Here is a 21,244-nt window from a genome sequence, read left to right on the forward strand (position 1 = left end):
GTTAGCAGAGCCGTAGGGGACTCTATCTATGTGGTTATGTTAGCAGGGCCGTAGGGGACTCTATCTATATGGTTATGTTAGCAGGGTCGTAGGGGCCTCTATCTATGTGGTTATGTTAGCAGAGCCGTAGGGGCTCTATCTATGTGGTTATGTTAGCAGAGCCGTAGGGGACTCTATGTATGTGGTTATGTTAGCAGGGCCGTAGGGGACTCTATCTATGGTTATGTTAGCAGGGTCGTAGGGGGCTCTATCTATGTGGTTATGTTAGCAGAGCCGTAGGGGACTCTATCTATGTGGTTATGTTAGCAGGGTCGTAGGGGACTCTATCTATGTGGTTATGTTAGCAGAGCCGTAGGGGCTCTATCTATGTGGTTATGTTAGCAGAGCCGTAGGGGGCTCTATCTATGTGGTTATGTTAGCAGGGTCGTAGGGGACTCTATCTATGTGGCTATGTTAGCAGAGCCGTAGGGGCTCTATCTATGTGGTTATGTTAGCAGGGTCGTAGGGGCTCTATCTATGTGGCTATGTTAGCAGAGCCGTAGGGGGCTCTATCTATGTGGTTATGTTAGCAGGGTCGTAGGGGCTCTATCTATGTGGTTATGTTAGCCTTGTTCGTAGGGGCCTGTCTGGCTGCATTTTGGGGTCATAAAAAGCTAATGGGCCTAACATTCAACACTGGCTGACTGGATGAAAAGCCAAAGCCCTCTGGCCTATGGTCCATTCACCAGAGTGGATGGGTCATGATCAGGGGCTGGAGCAGGGGGTAGCATAGGTAACCCTGGGTTGACCCGGGTCTGGAGTGCTGCAAGGTTTAGTTCCAACCAGGCACCGCACCTGACGCTCCTGAAAACTCTGGAGGTAACTCTGCAGAGATAACTCTGGAGGGCTGGATACTGTACAAGCACCATCATGTTTTAACCTGCTATAGCCTTCCCTATCGTGATCCCTGCTGAATCAGCATGATGCACTGTCCATGGTGCTGACAGACCGCATTAGCCTTTTTCAGCATGCAACTCTCTCTCATAAAGATCCCACTTGACACAGACATCAATTCAACTTCTATTCCACGTTAGTTCAACCTAATTTCAATGAAATGGTGGAAAGAACGTTGATTCAGCCACTGTGTGCCCAATGGGATATTCTCACAGTGAAGACTGATAATATACCTAGTAAAATAGATATCATCTCGATTAAGATAACTTGAAGAAGTAACTGTAAAACAGACTAGATATACAGAAATGAGAACTAGGCAGCCTAATGAAAACTCAGTGCAGTGATCATGATTCATCTGTATGTCTTTGATTATAACAAATCAGAGTTCTGCGTTCAGCTCACTACTCATGCCATCCGTTCAGGGAAACATGTGGGCGGGTGAATTGTTTTCACTGTCGGTCGGGAGTGTGATTGGTGTCTTAACTTCCAAATGGCAGACGGTGAAGAAGGGGACACCGTGGTGTGTCAACATCTGCTAATACCAAGCCATCTCTCTCTCTCGCTCTCTCTCCCCCCTTAGCCTCCACACTCACACGCGTCGCAGACACATTTTCAGTATTATTTCAAGACGTACAACCAATGCTGTTCAGCCAATACTCTTAAATACTTTCTCATATAATCCATATTATCCAACGTGCACACGCTTGCTTGTGACAGCCTGTCAGCCTTGCGTTATGCAGAGAGAGAGAGAGAAAGAGAAAGAGAGAGAGAGAGAGAGAGAGAGAAAGAAATATATAACACAAACTTGTCTAGAGAACACATCACATGCAGAACGTCACAGTATTATCCCCGCGTGATTCCCCCCCTCCCTCCAAATCCCCCTCTCACATCTGTCCATCCCAACCGTCGATCTATCGACCGACACCGTCTTTCTCGTTCTTTTTCCCAAGCAGCCTGAACACATATAATGTTTCGTGTAGATGTATCGCCGCACAAACATATCCAACAACTGTAACTCAAATAGGCAATGTTTCCATTAGGCTATTGCGTCCTCCACTAATTATAGCCTACATCATCAACCTGAATTCCAACATTTAAAAAACTAACAACACAATCACCAGCACAAAATCGGCTATTGAAAGCAGTAGGCTTTGCCTACAGAACCATGTCGTCTACTCGTGCTGCTGCGTCGATAGACAGACAACGCAGAGCTTATGTTTAGCGCAGGTGGCTGCTCTGCAAGCAACAGCATTCGCCCGGTACCATCGATCCGTTTCCCTCTGAACTATTCATTACTATGCGACTACAGGAGCATGCCATTTACAAAATAATTCACATTCGCTTGAAAGGTAAACAAATTATTACAGTACCTCCTCTGATTTCCGTTCCAAAATATTCTTCCAACGCTTGAAGCAAAGAGGCACATTTTTTTATATTCTCTGCCAACGCCGTAGTTCAGCTGCACAGCGCGCGAGTGATGAGAGCTCGCGCGAGATAGAGAGAGCGACAGAGAGAGAGAGGGACCTCTATGTGGAGGTAATGCCACTCCTGCTTAGATTGAATTGCAATGGGCTCAGTGGAGGCTCCTCAGAGGAGGAAGGGGAGGACCATCATCCTCTGTTTGCAACTGTTGGACTAATGATTACAGCCTAGAGAAGCTAGATGCTGTCAAGAGTGTGTAAGGCGTATTTGAATGTGCCACTGTCTGCCCATGTCCATCATAAACGTCACTGACCGCCACTGACTGGGCTATTTGCTACTAACATAACAACAACTAGACCTACTATAAATGAACAGTAGGCTAATGTCAATGAATATATCTTATTTGTCTGCAAATGTAATGTCTTAGACACATCTCACTTTGACACAATCAAACTAGTCATTCCTCAGAGTGGTTTTATGGGTTTTATCAGGTAAATCTGGTATTCCACTCACTCAGCAATGCAGAGAGCCCCTAGCACCTGGAGAGGAGGTGGGTGCATTGACTAATCCTCTGTTGCCCTCACCCTAACTCAATCCCTTTCTGACTCACCCTACCTCACCCCTCAATAGCTCTGTTACATACTGTGTACAACCTCAGCCTTCAATACTCCCCACTCCCCAACCTACCTCACCCCTCAATAGCTCTGTTACATACTGTGTACAACCTCAGCCTTCAATACTCCCCACTCCCCAACCTACCTCACCCCTCAATAGCTCTGTTACATACTGTGTACAACCTCAGCCTTCAATACTCCCCACTCCCCAACCAACCTCACCCCTCAATAGCTCTGTTACATACTGTATACAACCTCAGCCTTCAATATCCCCCACTCCCCAACCTACCTCACCCCTCAATAGCTCTGTTTCATACTGTATACAACCTCAGCCTTCAATATCCCCCACTCCCCAACCTACCTCACCCCTCAATAGCTCTGTTACATACTGTATACAACCTCAGCCTTCAATACCCCCACTCCCCAACCTACCTCCCTCAATAGCCTGTTACATACTGTATACAACCTCAGCCTTCAATATCCCCCACTCCCCAACCTACCTCACCCCTCAATAGCTCTGTTTCATACTGTATACAACCTCAGCCTTCAATATCCCCCACTCCCCAACCTACCTCACCCCTCAATAGCTCTGTTTCATACTGTATACAACCTCAGCCTTCAATACCCCCCACTCCCCAACCTACCTCACCCCTCAATAGCTCTGTTACATACTGTATACAACCTCAGCCTTCAATATCCCCCACTCCCCAACCTACCTCACCCCTCAATAGCTCTGTTTCATACTGTATACAACCTCAGCCTTCAATATCCCCCACTCCCCAACCTACCTCACCCCTCAATAGCTCTGTTTCATACTGTATACAACCTCAGCCTTCAATATCCCCACTCCCCAACCTACCTCACCCCTCAATAGCTCTGTTTCATACTGTATACAACCTCAGCCTTCAATACCCCCACTCCCCAACCTACCTCACCCCTCAATAGCTCTGTTACATACTGTGTACAACCTCAGCCTTCAATACCCCCCACTCCCCAACCTACCTCACCCCTCAATACCCCCCCCAACAATACTCCCCTCACCAACCAACCTCACCCCTTATCACCCCATCAATCTAGACAGAGATAGAAAGAAAAGGGTTAGGAGACAGGAGTAGGAGAGAGAGAAAAGCCCTTATGAGTGTCTGTGTGTAGTCTTCTGTTGGACGGGTGTTGGACCAGACCAGTGGTGAGACAGGGAGTATGGAGCTGTGGCCAGAAACACCTGTCAGAGGATTATCCCACAGGAAAACATGGAACACTGAGGAAGCTGCATGTAATGGGAACTGTGTGTGTGTGTGAAAAAGTGAATGAATTAATATATGGGAAGATGTACAGTATATTATCTCTTTAGGCTATGTGGGAAGATATGATATAAACAAGGGTAAAGAAGTGGGGATGTTGAACCAGTCTGGTTCACATGTATGAACATGCTCAAACTCAAATAGTACATCTCTCAAACTGTGTGCGTGTGTGTGTCTGTGTCTGTGTCTGTGCGTGTCTGTGCGTGTGTGTGTGCGTGTCTGTGTCTGTGCGTGTCTGTGCGTGTGTGTGTGCGTGTCTGTGTGTGTGCGTGTCTGCGTGTGTGTGTGTGTCTGTGTGTCTGTGTGTGTCTGTGTGTCTGTGCGTGTGTGCGTGTGTGCCAATGTCCTAGTGACTTAAGTATCGGGCTGAGTATGATAATACAAGGTAGAGAACTGAGAATGCTGCATAGATACGTGTATGATACACCCCTGTCATGTGCAGACGTGCAGTACTCCACATCCACACATGCAGCACCTAGAGCATCATCGGGGAGCAGTAATATGACTTGATTGTTAAGAGAATCATGTTCTCAATGTTCATAAACTGAACCTCAATTAAACTGCTCAGTCTGCAACCCAGAATTTGTAAGATTCTAGTTGAATGAAACAGACAGAGTCCCAGCCTACAATAGCCAGAATGTTTATTTACGAGAGCTCTGAAAATCATACAATGCACATAGCCTTTTATACCTCACATTTGGTCATACCATATACCATACCCCTTATAAATGCCCCTCCTCTCTAACACTGTCAATGCTTTTTACAAGTCTACTCCAACACATACACTGCTTATCATATCCTGCAACATGTTACATAATCTACTGCAAGCCTAACGGTTTCTCCCCTGTTATTAGTTTCACAGTGGTGACATGTTGTCTGCCACAGTTCCTTGTCTGGGGTGGCAGGGTAGCCTAGTGGTTAGAGTGTTGGACAAATCCCTGAGCTGAAAAGGTACAAATCTGTAGTTCTGCCCCTGACCAAGGCATTTAACCCACTGTTCCTAGGCTGTCATTGAAAATAAGTATTTGTTCTTAACTGACTTGCCTAGTAAAATAAAATAAAAAAAACAGTTCCTCTTTTTCTATGCACAATTCTAGTCTTATGATTCAAATACATCTCACTCCATTATCCAGTGACAGGGTGGACTACTGTTAGTTATTGCCTTAACATTCATTTTAAAGTATAAATTATTTAGTCATTATCTTACCGGAAAATGTACTCTGAACAAAAATATAAATACAACATGCAACATACCATAACATTGATAGATTACAAACTATAAACTGATTCATCATAATTTTGTCCCTAGACCAGAGACAGAGTGGGGGGAACAGGATCTCTTCCTGGGTCTTTTTGGTTCCAACCTTCAGGGCATGTGTTGAGAAAAGAGCAGCTCCGTTTGGGCTGATCTGTGACCCACTAGCACCTCCCTCGGTAAGAGGGGAATGATGCAACCTCACTTACACACCAGGATACTTTATTGACACACACACACACACACACACACACACACACACACACACACACACACACACACACACACACACACACACACACACACACACACACACACACACAGACGAAATGTACATGCAAAGGTAGTTGAATGGTAGTGGTTGTGAAACAGAAGAAACACAGGTAATGAATCCCCTGTACACAACACTATAACTGATAGCACAAGTAGACCAACAAGGATATTATCAAGGGAAGGATGAAAATGTACTCTGAACAAAAATATAAATACAACATGCAACAATTTCAAAGATTTTACTGAGTTACAATTCATATAAGGAAGTCAGTCAATTGATATACATTCATTAGGCCTTAATCTATGGATTTCTCATGAATGTGAATACAGATATGCATCTGATGGTCACAGATACCGTAACCCTAGTCTAAACCGTGTCTAAGCAAGGGGAGAGGATCATATCAAACATCATTTAGCTATTTGATTTCGAATTTAAGACCCCTTAAGGTATCAAAAATATATATTAAAAAATTATTGGATGAAACATTGAATTTGGCTAAATATCTCCTTATTTTCCATAAACAAATTGAACTGGTACCAGGGACCTTCAGAAGAGTGTTGTGAGGCTTGTGTCCTAGAGAAAAATGGAGAACACCGGTATGTTTGTGAGAGTCTCAGCTGTCCACAGAGTGGTTATATTAGTGTGTAGCCCAAACCATTTTGACACTATAGACATGACCCCTACTTCTTCATGACCCCTAGCAACAAATCGTTGGTCAGGGTCCTAGGTGTGAAGGGCCAGTTTATGACCCCCCTGGCCTGCTTGGTTCCAGTGGGGGAGGGTAGCCTACTACAGAAGTTAGAAAGAGAGGGCTGTGAGAGAGCTGTGACATGGTGTGCTAAGAGTCTCTGGCAGGGAATTTGTAACATATTGGTCATATCACTGTATCACTAACTAACCCCCAGGCCTGTTGGACAGAAAGACATCTCAGAGACTTTAAGCATAATTACAGACACAATATGGAAGACTTTCACTGAAATCCCAATCGACCTCTGCCCCTTAGGATATGGAAAAATATCACCCATCCAATTAAACAGCAAAGTAAAGCAATTACCATGTTATCCTTCTGCACCTTCCAGAACTAAAGGAGTGCCTGGAGGAGAGTTGAGGAGAACTGGAGATTGATTTGGAATTCAGTAAATGTCTGCCCACTGGGCAAAAACTGGTTGAATCAACATTGTTTCCATGTCATTTCAACCCCAAAAATAAATGTGCTGATGTTGAATCAATGTGGAAAAAATCATCAACATACAGTCAGGGCATTTTGTCTTTTTTTCACCCAACTTTTAACCTAAATCCAATGACATAGTGCATTTTTTGATTTCACTTTAAATTCACGTTAGTTGACAACTCAACCAAATGTCAATCAAAACTAGACGTTAAACTGACATCTGTGCCCAGTGGGTGATTAGTTAGCTGCCTAGCAACTTTGTATACTAAACACCCCCAGGCGCACTGCATCAATTTTTAACATGGTTTGGAGTTTATTCCTGACTATTTTGACAAAGTCTAACTCATTCGAACTCAAAGAGCAGGGCTGTTAACCCAACAGCGTTTCCCGGCTGACAGACCAGCACGACTCCAGAAAGCACTGCAGCTGGGTTCCCATGGTAACAGGCAAAGAGACTAGCAGCACTGTGACTCGGAGCAAAACACCCCACACCAGCCTCCTCCTTTTCGTCCACCTACTTCTTCTTTATCTTCATCTTCATCTTCTTCTTCTTCTCTGTCCCCCTATTGTACTCTCTTTCACTCCTGCGGCTGCATTCACCCGTCTGGGAATCTCCCTTTATTTCCATCCATCTCTGTATGCCTCTCTATCTCCTCCTCCAGTTGACTTGTCCTGACATCTATCTATCCATCTCCAAATGTATGTCTTTCTCTCTCTCCCTACAACCCCACCAGGTTTTCATTATTTGTTAATCAATTTGAATCATGGCTGGAACAAAGGCCTTCACCCAATGGTATCTCTCCATCAACAGAAGACCTGTGTCCTCACTTTAACTCCTGACTCCAATGAGAGCAAGAGCATTGATGATTAGGTGCTGTCACCGTGTGGTGAAAAGAGGGCATTACAACAGTATGCAAGCACAGTATTGTCTGTCTCCAACCGTGGGTCTCTTCCAGCTATTTTATTATAGCTCTGAGAGGATGCCCTCCTGTCCTCTCCTCACCCCTCCTGTGCCATCTGTCTGGAAACCCAGTCGCTATGCTCTCAAAACACTTCAGACTGCAGCTGACCGGGACTTTCTTATCTGGGCTCAGCCACAGGGATTCCATTGAATAAAACTTTATTGTCCCTGACGGACAATCCAATGGTAAACGCTAGACTCAAAGCAGGTAGAGACGCAGTTATTTATTTATATATAAACAACTGCAACCTACACATTTTCATTTGTTTATTTTGCACACAGGTAAATATGCTGTAACTACTGTGTATATAATTTATAAATATGAAATTCTATAAATACATTTGCAGGCTAATAAAACATTGTTTTATGTAGATAAAGGAAATATTAGTAAATACAAAAGGTCAGGCTGTGTTTTCTGAGTCATTAGCATCCATATAAACACACCTCTCTCTCTCTCTCTCTCATACTTAGTGTGTACAGTGTGCATTGAAAGATATACCGTGGAGGCCCACTGTGCTGAAATGCTTTGAAGGTCTGATGGTATCGTATCATGTTGCTCTCATCCTGGCCGTGTTCCTTTGTTTTGTCTCTCTTCACCAGCCTTGTCCAGGTCTTCAGAGACGGAAGGTGCTTCTTTCTGTTGGAAAAACAAGACCTCAACAGGTTAGACTTCCTGTGGTAAAAGACTATGCTTACATAAGTTCTATAAGGGACTTGGTCAGAGGGTCATTCAGTAACATTACATTCATCCTGGAAAGAAGAGGAAGCCTCACATAGATGTAACAACTAGTGATGAGTGAGGAAGGTATAGACTTACCATAGAGTCTGGAGTAGAGGAGCTGGAAGAACAGCCCAGCCACTTCCTGTACTCATCACGTACCTATGATACAATACAACAACACCAACACACCAACACTAATTATACACAGACCACACCGTGGAGGGCAGACAGAGGAGAGGTGAAGAAAGTGTGTGTGTGTGTGTGTGGGGGGCGTGCTTGTGGTGTAGGTCTACCTCCTTGTTGAAGAGACAGTGAACGATGTAGAGGAAGGTGCCCTGCTGGGAGTTGAGCACGATGAAGAGGTACTTGAAGACCATGGTGGACTGGAACAAGCCCAGCACCCAGGTACAACCCAGGATCACAAACTGTGCCAGGATCTTAAAGATGATAAGTCTGAAAGAGGGAGGGAGGGAAGTGAGGGGGGGTGAGAGAGGGAGGAGGGAGGTGAGAGTGGAAGGGGGAGAGAGAGAGGAAGGGTGGAGGGAGGGAGATGAGAGAGGGGGATGGTGAGAGAGGGGAGGGAGGAAGGTAAGAGAGGGAAGTGAGAGAGGGAGGTGAGAGAGGAAGGGAGGTGAGAGGGGGAGGGAGGGAGATGAGATGGGGAGGGAGGGAGGGAGAGAGGTGAGAGGGAGAGAGGGAGGTAAGAGAGTGGGAAAGGGAGGGAGGTGAGGGAGGGAGGATGGGAAGGGGTGGGAGGGAGGGATGGAGGGAGGGAATGGTATAAAAACATCATATGGATTCATATGAAGAGACAAGAATACTAACACTACCACACATTCCCATCGGTATCAACAAACATACACATTACATATGGCTTAGTTACTGTATGTTCACAGACATATGTACACACCTGGTGTCTTTGGACTGTGAGACATCACTCTTCATGTTAGCCAAGGTAGGTCTCAAACTCCAGATTGTAACGCAGAACAATATCCAGTTCAGCTGTGGAAGAAGCATAAGGAGGTCAGTGTGTGTGCGTGTGTGTGTGTGTGTGTGTGTGTGTGTGTGTGCGTGTGTGTGGGTGTGTGTGCGTGCATTGGGTGTGTGTGTGTGTGTGTGTGTGTGTGTGTGTGTGTGTGTGTGTGTGTGTGTATGTATGCATGAGTGCATGTAGATCCACTCACTGCTAGGACAGTACACACTGGCCCTAACACAGCCCAGGTAAAGTATTGTTCTGGCTTCAGCCAGCATCTGAAACACAGAAACAAATGAAGTGTGTGTTACCTGAAGAGAGATAATATGTGTGTGTGTGTGTGTGTGTGTGTGTGTGTGTGTGTGTGTGTGTGTGTGTGTGTGTGTGTGTGTGTGTGTGTGTGTGTGTGTGTGTAAGAGAGATAATGCGTGTGTGTGGAGTAGAGATAGTGTGTGTGTGTGTGTGTGTGTGTGTGTGTGTGTGTGTGTGTGTGTGTGTGTGTGTGTGTGTGTGTGTGTGTGTGTGTGTGTGTGTGTGTGTGTGTGTGTGTGTGTGTGTGTGTGTGTGAAAGAGAGATAATGCATGTGTGTGGAAGAGAGATCATGTGTGTGTGTATGTTAGTGAAGAGAAATAATGTGTGTGTGTGTTAGTGGAGGAGAGATTATGTGTGTGTGTGTGTAAAATTTCTACTCACACTTTAGATCCCCCATAGCCGTCACGTTTCACAGCTGCAGACACACCCACGATCACCAGGGGGATGCCATAGCCAATCAGGAAGAGGTATTTCTTCTGGAGGCCTTCCCTCTGGATGACCTGGATCCTAGAGAGTCTCTGGACCAGCAGGTAGAGCTGGAGCGCCTCCAGCAGCATCCACAGGAAACTGGCCACTACCAGGAAGTGGAGGAGACCTGCCATGATGGAGCACACCAGCTGGGGACAGAGAGGATGATGAGATAGATATTAACACATGGACATACTCACCCGCATGCAGGCACACACACACACACACACACACACACACACACACACACACACACACACACACACACACACACACACAATGAGAACAATGAGAAGAAGACATGTATATACAAATGAAGGTTCTTTCCTAACCCAGCACCTTGTGAGTGAGGTAGGTGTAATCCAATAGCAGCAGCAGATGGGACAGGAAGAGGCAGAGGCAGAGGTGGAGGCGGGCTGTGTTGTTGATCTTAGGGTTCCAGCTACACAGCAGGAAGGTGAGGATGGCCAGAGCAAAGAAGACCAGGCCCACGATCACACACATTCTGTTCACCCACTCTAGGAAGGGATTGTCCTCCGACACAGTCTGGAAGGATGGAGACACACACAATTAATCATGAATACACATACTAACGTGTGCACCAGAACACAAACACACACACAATCACAACCCACACAAACACAGAGCCTGTACCTCCCCTGTCTGCATGATGAGGGCAAAGGTGGAGAGGTGAGAGCAGCTACACACTGTGTAGTTCTCATCAGAGAACACAACCCAACAGCCGTTCACTGACCAATGCCTCCCCTTGGTTCCATTCTCATATTCCATTCCTCTGTCCTCCCAGTACACACAGGTCATCAGGCCAGGCTCAGCCAACCTCTGAGAGAGAGAGAGAGAGACAGAGAGAGAGAGAGACAGAGAGAGAGACAGAGAGAGACACAGAGAGAGAGAGCAAGAGAGAGAGAGAGAGAGAGAGAGAGACAGAGACAGAGAGAGAGAGAGAGAGAGAGAGAGAGAGAGAGAGAGAGAGGGAGAGAGAGAGAGAGAGAGGGAGAGAGACAGAGAGAGAGAGAGCAAGAGAGAGAGAGACAGAGAGAGAGAGCAGAGAGAGAGAGAGACAGAGAGAGAGAGACAGAGAGAGGAGAGAGGAGAGAGAGAGAGAGACAGAGAGAGGAGAGAGAGAGAGAGAGAGAGACAGAGAGAGAGAGAGAGGAGAGAGGAGAGAGAGAGAGAGACAGAGAGAGAGAGAGAGAGAGAGAGAGAGACAGAGAGGAGAGAGAGAGAGAGAGAGAGAGAGAGAGAGAGAGAGAGAGAGAGAGAGAGAGAGAGAGAGAGAGAGAGAGAGAGAGAGATGTTTAAATGCTGACAGTATGCTATGAGGGATGGAGGGGTGTATAGACTGACACAGCTGGGGAGAGATGGAAAAGATGGGAGATGAACAGATTAAGGGAGAGTGAATAACCAGCACAGACCAGCAACATCAACACAGCACCTCAACTGATGGACAGAAAGAGAGTTAATTAACAAGTTATTAAAGTCAATCAATTAAAACAATTGTACACCTCTGTGAACTGATTTATCATCAGGGTTTTAAAATGCCCTAGAGGCACCAGGGACTTTAACAGGGACCAGCCAACCCTTTGATACAGAATGCAGTGGTGAGTATTAAAACTCTCACCAGTAATAAAATGAATGGCACTGTGTCCCCATTAACGAACGGCATCCAAAGATGTAAGAGTAGTGGCTGCTGCCATCTGGTAAATGGTGTCACCATAACCAAGAACTGGCAAAACAGTTGACTGAACAAACAGACAGACACACAGACACACAGACACACAGACACACAGACAGACAGACAGACGACAGACAGACAGACAGACAGACAGACAGACAGACAGACAGCAGGCAGGCAGGCAGACAGGCAGGCAGACAGGCAGGCAGGCAGGCAGACAGACAGACAGACCCTCTTGTGGCTCATGGTGAAGTTGACAGGCTCAGAGAGCTGGGTGTGGTTGATCTTGGGCAGTGTGGCGGTGATGACATCAGACAACATCTCTGTGTGGTTTTCTGTCTGCAAGAAGCTAGCACCCAGAAGGCTCTCCATCCCACTGACTGTCAGGAATACTGCTGATGCTGTACCTAGGGAAACAGAGTAGGGGGCTGTCGTCAAATAACATTCAGAACCTTCATCATCATCATCATCACCAACAACACCATCATCATCGTCATCATCACCACCATCATCATCAATATCATTATCATCAGTATGATTCCCAATATAGTCATGGTCATGGTGATATTCTTCACTGTGATCTTAACCACCACTATGCTGCTGTGTCTGGTCTATCTCACCATTATTGTTTCTGGCCAGAGCCTTTAGGTTGATGTCCATGGTGTTTCCCCTGGCTGAGAGGGAAGAGGTGTCTGTACTGTTGGCCTCCATTACCTGCAGACTAATGTCTAACATACACATTTACAGTACAAGTATTATTTCATATGGGGAGAATGAGGGAGGGATTATGTGTGTGTTAGACACACAGATACCAGTTATACTTCAACTTTTACTGACAAGGAAATAAACTAAAGCAATACTGCATTTACTGCAGGGGGGGTGGAGAGGTGGTAGGGGCTGTATGTAGGTCCAGACTGCATAATGGTTCTTCTTACCCAGCTCAGGTGTGTGTATGGTTTTGTTGACCCGGCCCTGAGAAGGGTCCACTAAGGCATTCACCAGGAGCACTGAGATCTTCAGGACCACACTGCCAGACTCCCCACCATCCTTTCCAGCCCCACTCCACCCCTGGCCTGTACTGGCCTGCTGCGCTGAGATGGTTCCCGCTCCTGACACCTTCTATGGAAATAGATAGATGGATGCATTCATGGAGGAATTCATTCATGGAGGAATTCATTCGTGAATGAGAACGGTTACATGCACACAATAAGGAGATTATTGTGGATAGTCGGGTTAATATAATAGTTTGTTTCAAATGTTTGCATGCTTTGCAAGAAGAACGATTTCCCTTATAATCCTGTTTACACTGACACATCTGAGATCAGGCTACTTTTGATAAATGCCAGAAATCGCCAACCCAATAAATAATTCTAACACGGTGACCATGTTATTTTTGAGAAAACTATTTGATTCAGAGTTCGGACATAAAAGTTTCTATGCAAAAAATATTTCTAAGACACATAGAGTTTCTGCGGACTTCACTCGCGCATTGGATGGAAACATGCGGTACCGGTGCTGGCACATGCACAGATCAGATACACCGCTGGAACGCCGATGAAGACGACCAGAACTCGGCCATAATCAGTTTAATATTCAATTCTTAGGGTGCATGTAAAGTTACTCAATGATTAACATACTGCCTTGACTAAGACAAACTAACCCTACTCCGATAATTTTTATTTAAAACATGAGACAGAGTTGGAAGGGGGCATTACCAGGGCTGTCGAGAGGCTGTTTGTCACTGACTGAGGAAAAAGGAAAATGGGAGAGAAAGAAGGGAGAGAGGAACGGGGGAGAGATACAATGACATTGGTTAGCATGTGGAGACATTAAACAGGACCCTCTGGGTAGGGAATAGAACTATGTACTGAAACCTGACCCATTTCCAAATGATCCACTAAGTGGCGCCAGAAATCAACGAACGAGCATGTCAGTGGCCGTTTGTCTCAAGCGTCTCAGAGTAAGAGTGCTGATTAAGGATCAGTTGAAACTTTAAGATCACATGAACAAAATGACATGAACAGGGGGAACCTGATCCTGGATCAGCACTCCTACTCTGACAGATTTGATACATATGGCTCAAGATCTACAGAAGTGTTTAGAACAGATAGTGAGAGCTATGGGTTGTTAATTAGTATTTTTTTTAACCTTTATTCAACTAGGAAAGTTAGTTAAGAACAAATTCGTATTTACAATGACGGCCAAACCCTCCTCTAACCCGGACGACACTGGGCCAATTGTGCGCCACCCAGTTTCTGGACAGGACTCGTCTACCAGATGTAAAGGTTGCTGTACTGACCCCCTCTGGTAGGACAATATCAGGGTTCTCCATCAGCTGTTGGTTCATCTGGTTGAGGAAGTACATCTCCTTAGACTGGCCCTGCAGTGGGAACACAGATACAACATCAGCACAACATTTACACAGACGTCAGCACATCAACATCAACACAACATCAATACAACATCAGCACAACCAGATGACAATGTTGTTACAACTTTGTCGTCAGTGATACTTTTCCTACATCTTCATCCGCCAGGATCAATTTTAAAGCCCACCATACTGTATGGGTGGTACTGGCACAGGATCAAATTCTAAAGACCTGTGTGTTTCCAACCACGTACCTCTGGGGGAACTATGGCGGCTAGAACATCATCAACACCTGTGAGGGGGATGGAGGGAGAGAGAGAGAGAGAGAGAGAGAGAGAGAGAGAGAGAAAGAGAAAGAGAAAAGAGAAAAGAAGAGAAATAAAGACAGAAAGAGAAAAGAGAAATAAAGAAAGACAGAGAGAGAAGAGAAAGAGAAATAAAGACAGAGAGAGAGAAAGAGAAAAGAGAAATAAAGACAGAGAGAGAGAAGAGAAAGAGAAATAAAGACAGAGAGAGAGAGAAGAGAAAGAGAAATAAAGACAGAGAGAGAGAGAGAAAAGAGAGAAAATAATATATCAAGTTCCCATCAGACCTCCGAAGCATTTCACTACACTAGACTTCTTCAGTACATAATATATTTCCAAACAATACAAGTATGACTCACTTTCACACACAGTGACGTCAGTTTCCCACAGTACTCCAGTGGAGGAGTAGTATTCTTCCACACAGGAACAGTGGAAGGTCCCTGGTGCATTGGTACACACAGAGTGGAGACCACATAGACCAGGGGTGTTAGCACACTCATCTATGTCTACAGGGAGAAACAAACACTGGGATATACACACATACAGTAACGGATACACATACAAAGATACACCACACATATACACACACACTTTCACATGCATGCATACACGCGCACACTCAGTGAAGTATGTCACAGACCTAGGCATGGGTTTAAGGGGCTGGCTATGGCATCTGGGCTGGTGAGCAGGTAACCGAAGAGGCAGGTACAGCTGTGTGCTGCATAAGAGTTGGTACAGTTGGCATCGGGACCACACACGGTTTTGTTCAGACACTCATCAATGTCTGTAGGGTTCAAACCACAGATACAACTGATGAGAACAAGTTATGGTCTAGGTTATGTCCCAAATGGCACCCTATTCACTATATATATATATACACCCTGTATACATATACACCCTATATACACATTAACTATATGCATACACCCTGTATACATATACACCCTATATACACATTAACAATATACATACACCCTGTAAACATATACACCCTATATACACATTAACTATATACATTCACCCTGTATACATATACACCCTATATACACATTAACTATATGCATACACCCTGTATACATATACACCCTATATACACATTCACAATATACATACACCCTGTATACATATACACCCTATATACACATTAACTATATGCATACACCCTGTATACATATACACCCTATATACACATTAACAATATACATACACCCTGTATACATATACACCCTATATACACATTAACTATATACATTCACCCTGTATACATATACACCCTATATACACATTAACTATATGCATACACCCTGTATACATATACACCCTAAATACACATTCACAATATACATACACCCTGTATACATATACACCCTATATACACGTTAACTATATACATTCACCCTGTATACATATACATTCACCCGAAACACATATTCACTATATACATACATCCTGTATACATATACATACATCTTATACATACATCATTCACTATATACATACACCCTGTATACATATACATACACCCTATACACATATTCACTATATACATACACCCTGTATACATATGCATACATACATCTTATACATCATTCACTATAGACATAAACCCTGTATACATATACACCCTACATTCACTATATACATACACCCTGTGAACATATACACCCTATATACACATTAACTGTATACATGCACCCTATATACATATACATATACATACACCTTACATACACATTCACTATATACATACACCCTGTGTACATATACATACACCCCATATACACATTCGCTATATACATACACCCTGTGAACATATACACCCTATATACACATTAACTGTATACATGCACCCTATATACATATACATATACATACACCTTACATACACATTCACTATATACATACACCCTGTGTACATATACATACACCCCATATACACATTCACTATATACATAGGGAATAGGGTGCCATTTGGGATGTAAACCTAGTCAGTGCCCCATGATACAGTATGTTAACGACAACAGCAGTGAGACAACACAGTACCTATACAGGGGTTGGCCTTGCTGGGGTCTAGGACTGGGTTTGTGGGTGAGAAGCCTAGGAGACAGGTACAGTTGTGGGCTCCTGGTGTGTTGGTACAGACAGACTCCTGACCACAGATGGTTGAGTTGAAACACTCGTCAATATCTGTGGGGTTTCAATAGTTGAATTGTTCAGTTAGCATATTAGCATCTTACGACAGGGTGCCAGGCAGCATCCAGGTAGACAAGATTATGGTCAGTAGTGTATGATATAGATAATAATACACTGTAACATAAAATGCTACCATGAGTTCTTCCATCTCTTTTAGGAAGCACTGTAAATCAGCGTAAGTTAGATGTAATGATGCAATACACATGACTGTTGTTATCCATTCAATATGTTCATGTTTTACCGGTCCATATCTAGATAAATGGTTTCTATTGAAATATTTAAAAAGTTTCATCAGATTTATCACAGAAAGCTAGTGTTAGTGCTGTTCAGAGACCTTGGCAGTCGAAGGGTCCGTCAGGCTTGTATCCATTGTAACAGGTGCAGGTGTAATTTCCTGGTGTGTTTGTACATTTACCAAAACCACCACAAACCTTCTCAATCTCCACACACTCATTCACATCTGGGGGGACATAGATTTAATATGCCAATATTTACAAAGTTCCACAAATCAAAGCACACAAAACTAGACAGCGTTCAGCAATTTTATTTTCTGTATGTTTAAAAAACAAATCTTGCTTACACAGCAGACAGCAGACAAATTCACACATATATATTCACAAAGTTAAAAACAGCAAAAAATGCAAGTATGTCGTTCATAGCAGCCCTGAAATTCAAACTCTGGTCTCATGTTATTGATATGATTGGTGCAGTAGGTGTATGAGTGGTAAACATACCTGTGCAGGGGTTGCGGGTTGGGTTGAGTGCCAAGGCTGGGTCTGAGGGTACAAACCCCTCTAGACAGCTACAGTTGTAGACTCCTGGTGAATTAGTACAGTTGGAATGTGGACCGCAGAGATTAGCGGTCTCCTCACACTCATTGATATCTGTTGGGGAGGGTTAGGACAGAGTTAGAGGCTATCTTCTACATCAAGGGTGGAAAAATACTGCCCCGGGCTGCTAGTCAATTCATTGCAGCCCGCAGTGGATTGTTTTCTAAGAAATACTTGTTCTGTCCTTTAAATAAATTTTGAATAACACATCTGCCATTTCTGAATCCTGATGTGGCTCTTGAGCCAAAAAGTGTGCCTACCCCCAGTCCTGTTCGACAGACAGACAGACAGACAGACAGACAGACAGACAGACAGACAGACAGACAGACAGACAGACAGACAGACAGACAGACAGACAGACAGACAGACAGACCCGATCCGACCTGATCAAACACGTAGGACTGTCTAAACTGATTTAACTGATAAAACCAGACAGCCCATTACATAGCTACTACGGTACTTCTACCTTGGCAACCGTAGGATTCGTTTGTGGGTAGATGTTTTGGAGGTATCTTGTATCCAGAGACACATTGACAGCCTCCATTTTTGGTTGTACTACACTCTGCAAGGGGACCGCAGGAGTCTGCCACACAGTTCCTATGGTCTGAACAGAGAGAACAGACACACAGTCTACTTCAACAGTCTACTATTTTAGCTTGGAACAATGGGACACAAGAGCAGGTTCACTTCAAGTCAGATATAATGTCTCTGTGACCTTAACAGATTGACTGCTTCAAAAACAAGCAGCTTGCTTTATGATTTACTACTCTTTTACTATACACCAATCCATCAATTAAACTTCAGCTCAATATACTTAAGAGCTAAATAGACAATAAAATGTGTTTGGGAGGAGTACTGTACAAGTCAAATAAAAAGCAGGGGATTTCTCAACTCGCTACTCACATGTCACATAACCCATGTAGTCGATTGGGTGGTTGTTCATCTGCCTGTACACATAGAATCCTCCAGAAGAGCAGTAGATCACTTGAATAGCTACATTGTAATTACAGCAGGAACCTGTGTTTCCACATGCGTTGCCCGTAGTTGGAGTCTCAGACTCAGACTGAGGATGTGTAAAGGTCAGATGGATGGGATAATATACCCCGCTGTAATAGAGTGGAGCACATTGTGGAATGACGGTGTCCCCTCCGATCCCGACGTAGCGCACCCATATGTTTGTTCGCTGTATGTCGGTATTGATGGGGTAGCCGGGGATAGAGGAAGAGCTGAAGAGATAGTTACGTCGAGGCTCATCCAGAGCCGTGTAGCCATCACAGGAACCTTGGTGGAAGAAGAAGACAATAAAAAATAGATCCCCAATGCCAGGGTTTAGCTATGGGCCCACTGTTCCATCATCAGGAGAAATTGAGTTACTTCTGTACAGTTAAACCTCCTACCAAATATCAGAACTCATAATCAAACTGATCACATAGAATACAAAGAACATGCAGAGGTTATTGAACTGTTGAACTTCCCACTGGGCACAGACGTCAATTCAACATCTATTCCACATTGGTTCAAAGTCATTTAATTGAAATGACGTGGGAACAATGTTGATTCAACCAGTCTGTGCCCAGTGGGTACTTACCATTAGGATAAGAGGAAGTCCCAATGATGAACAGAGAACCTGAAAGGAAGGAGAAGACACAAAGTCAAGGGCAGACAGTAATACTAGATGGTGATCATTTGGGATAAAATACTGAAATATCAGTTCACTCACCCAGGAGTAGAGACAGAGAACAGTAGCTCATCCTGACAGATCCCTCTTCCAGGGCTGAATACATTGAATACCTTCACCCAGTCTAACCCATACGTGCATCCCAAGAGAAACATCTCAATTTGCACACCATCCAAAACTCTGTTATCAGAAGGTTTGAGACTTATGCAAATGATCTTTTTTAGGTTTGGATACAAACCTCCATCTTAACAAAACAAAGTGAGGGAGACGATGGCTGAGGTCAGAAGCTATTCTTTCACTGATGGCAGGGAGGGGGAAGAGGGGGATGTCATCCATTTTGAGGCCTGCTCTGTGGTAAATGCTTAAGTAGCATAACACAGCCTCAGACAATTACAATAGGCAACTCAAATTGGCTTTGCAATTCAGAAGCCTAATAAGGATTTTCTTGTAATCTCTGGAAATATCCAACCATCAAGACTAGGCCTATAGCCTAGAGATGTTATGCTTGTGGTGTGGCTTGACCACAGATCAGATCTGGTCATTGTTAGCCTACTGTAATTAAAATGCATCTTAAAAAATGATGACCTATCCCAGTAGCCCACTTGGCCCTTATAGCCTACATGGCAAAATATAACTAGATATGAATGTTGGACAATCAACGAACAGGCCTATATGGTGAAGTGAGTGCTACAGGCTCCTCACACCACCAATATGCTCTCATTCACACAAGGGTTATTACAGATGGGATGGAGGCAACGATGAGTATAAACCTTAGATTAATCCCAGGGGCTGGTTTGAAGCCACTATGCAGCCATGTTTGTGCTCCTCCACCGTTGTAAAAAGGGTTTTGGAAGATATACTGTAGAAATGCATTTATTAATGTATACATTTGTTTTTGGCAAGTATATTCTATTACAGACACCCTAATGCATATTTTAAATTACATTATGTGAACTTAACATACTGTATATATATAAAAAATATATATATAAAATATATTTTTTTCCTTGAAGTAAAACATTTTGAGAGCACTAATGTTACTGTCTCCACTACAACAACAAAATACATTTAATTACTGTAGAATTCCATTCATTCCTATGGAGGACACCTCTTTCTGAGGAGTAGCTTCATAGCCTATCATTGGCCAATACATAGCATCAGCAATCTAGGGTTTATATACATCATTGCATGGAATCATGTGCCCTCTGCCTTGTTAAATAGATACATGGTGCTCCATACCCATTACAGCCTGGCTAATTGAAAGCAAGGAATTTTTCAACTAACCTGTTCTTGTCAATACTTTCTTTGTTCTGATTCGGTTAAAAGTCTATATTATAAATGTTTGTGTCCAGTTGCAGGTGGTTCTCCAAAAGTTAGAGAATATTCAGAAATATATGAATCCATGTATTGTATGAAGTGAGAAATGCCTCTTGCATGTGTGTAGATCTTTGTTTTGGGAGCACTGTGTGACGTGCTGTCATCTACAACCTGTAGCTATAATCTAATAAATGTCTGAGCACTTCAACCTGCCTTACCTCTTGTTGAGTCTCTGTCCGTATGACTGCTAAGGTCTTTCTACAGAATACTTGAAGCTTAATTCAAATTTGCGGCAAGATAAAAGAGGTGCTCATAAAAGATTTGTGCCTATCACAGGTCCTTACGTTATGTTTTAATTCAGGTGAGGAGTTTACACAATTTACAATTGGTCAAATAAAATCACAGATTCTCAAAGTTTTGGATACTGTGAAAAACCCTTGTTGCCACTTAGACT

The 21,244-nt window shown here is 43.8% G+C and overlaps 1 protein-coding gene across 4 annotated transcripts; it reads right to left on the minus strand.

Annotated features, from left to right (window-relative positions):
* Positions 1 to 7,531: 7,531 nt before the first annotated feature.
* On the minus strand, positions 7,532 to 20,317 carry LOC112238746 (adhesion G protein-coupled receptor E2-like). Of its 4 annotated transcripts, none has more exons than XM_042315086.1 (22): positions 19,384 to 20,317; positions 18,699 to 19,076; positions 18,262 to 18,399; positions 17,700 to 17,849; positions 17,300 to 17,425; positions 16,816 to 16,959; positions 15,413 to 15,556; positions 15,132 to 15,278; positions 14,722 to 14,759; positions 14,399 to 14,479; positions 13,815 to 13,844; positions 13,035 to 13,218; positions 12,720 to 12,773; positions 12,331 to 12,506; positions 11,061 to 11,246; positions 10,746 to 10,952; positions 10,320 to 10,555; positions 9,837 to 9,903; positions 9,563 to 9,654; positions 8,946 to 9,105; positions 8,749 to 8,811; positions 7,532 to 8,568 (listed from the first exon to the last, which is right to left on the minus strand). In XM_042315086.1, the coding sequence occupies exons 2-22, from the start codon at positions 18,736 to 18,738 to the stop codon at positions 8,491 to 8,493; spliced, it is 2,541 nt and encodes an 846-aa protein (XP_042171020.1). In that variant the 5' UTR covers positions 18,739 to 19,076; positions 19,384 to 20,317; the 3' UTR covers positions 7,532 to 8,490. The 4 variants fall into 4 exon arrangements, with proteins under 4 accessions (XP_042171020.1, XP_042171021.1, XP_042171018.1 ...); XM_042315087.1 differs by having other exon boundaries at positions 12,720 to 12,827; positions 15,132 to 15,212; positions 19,384 to 20,300; XM_042315084.1 differs by having other exon boundaries at positions 12,720 to 12,827; positions 19,384 to 20,299.
* Between the last annotated feature and the right edge of the window lie 927 nt (positions 20,318 to 21,244).

This window comes from Oncorhynchus tshawytscha, unplaced genomic scaffold (assembly GCF_018296145.1).
Source record: "Oncorhynchus tshawytscha isolate Ot180627B unplaced genomic scaffold, Otsh_v2.0 Un_contig_1005_pilon_pilon, whole genome shotgun sequence".
NCBI lineage: Eukaryota > Metazoa > Chordata > Actinopteri > Salmoniformes > Salmonidae > Oncorhynchus > Oncorhynchus tshawytscha.

Coding starts and splice junctions, on each gene's coding strand:
- LOC112238746 (XM_042315084.1), bottom strand. CDS start 18,738: ATGAACAACCACCCAATCGACTACATGGGTTATGTGACAT. Junction 17,850..18,261: donor CGAATCCTACGGTTGCCAAG/GTAGAAGTACCG, acceptor CCTCCCCAACAG/ATATCAATGAGTGTGAGGAG. Junction 9,655..9,836: donor CAGTGTGTACTGTCCTAGCA/GTGAGTGGATCT, acceptor CTTCTTCCACAG/CTGAACTGGATATTGTTCTG.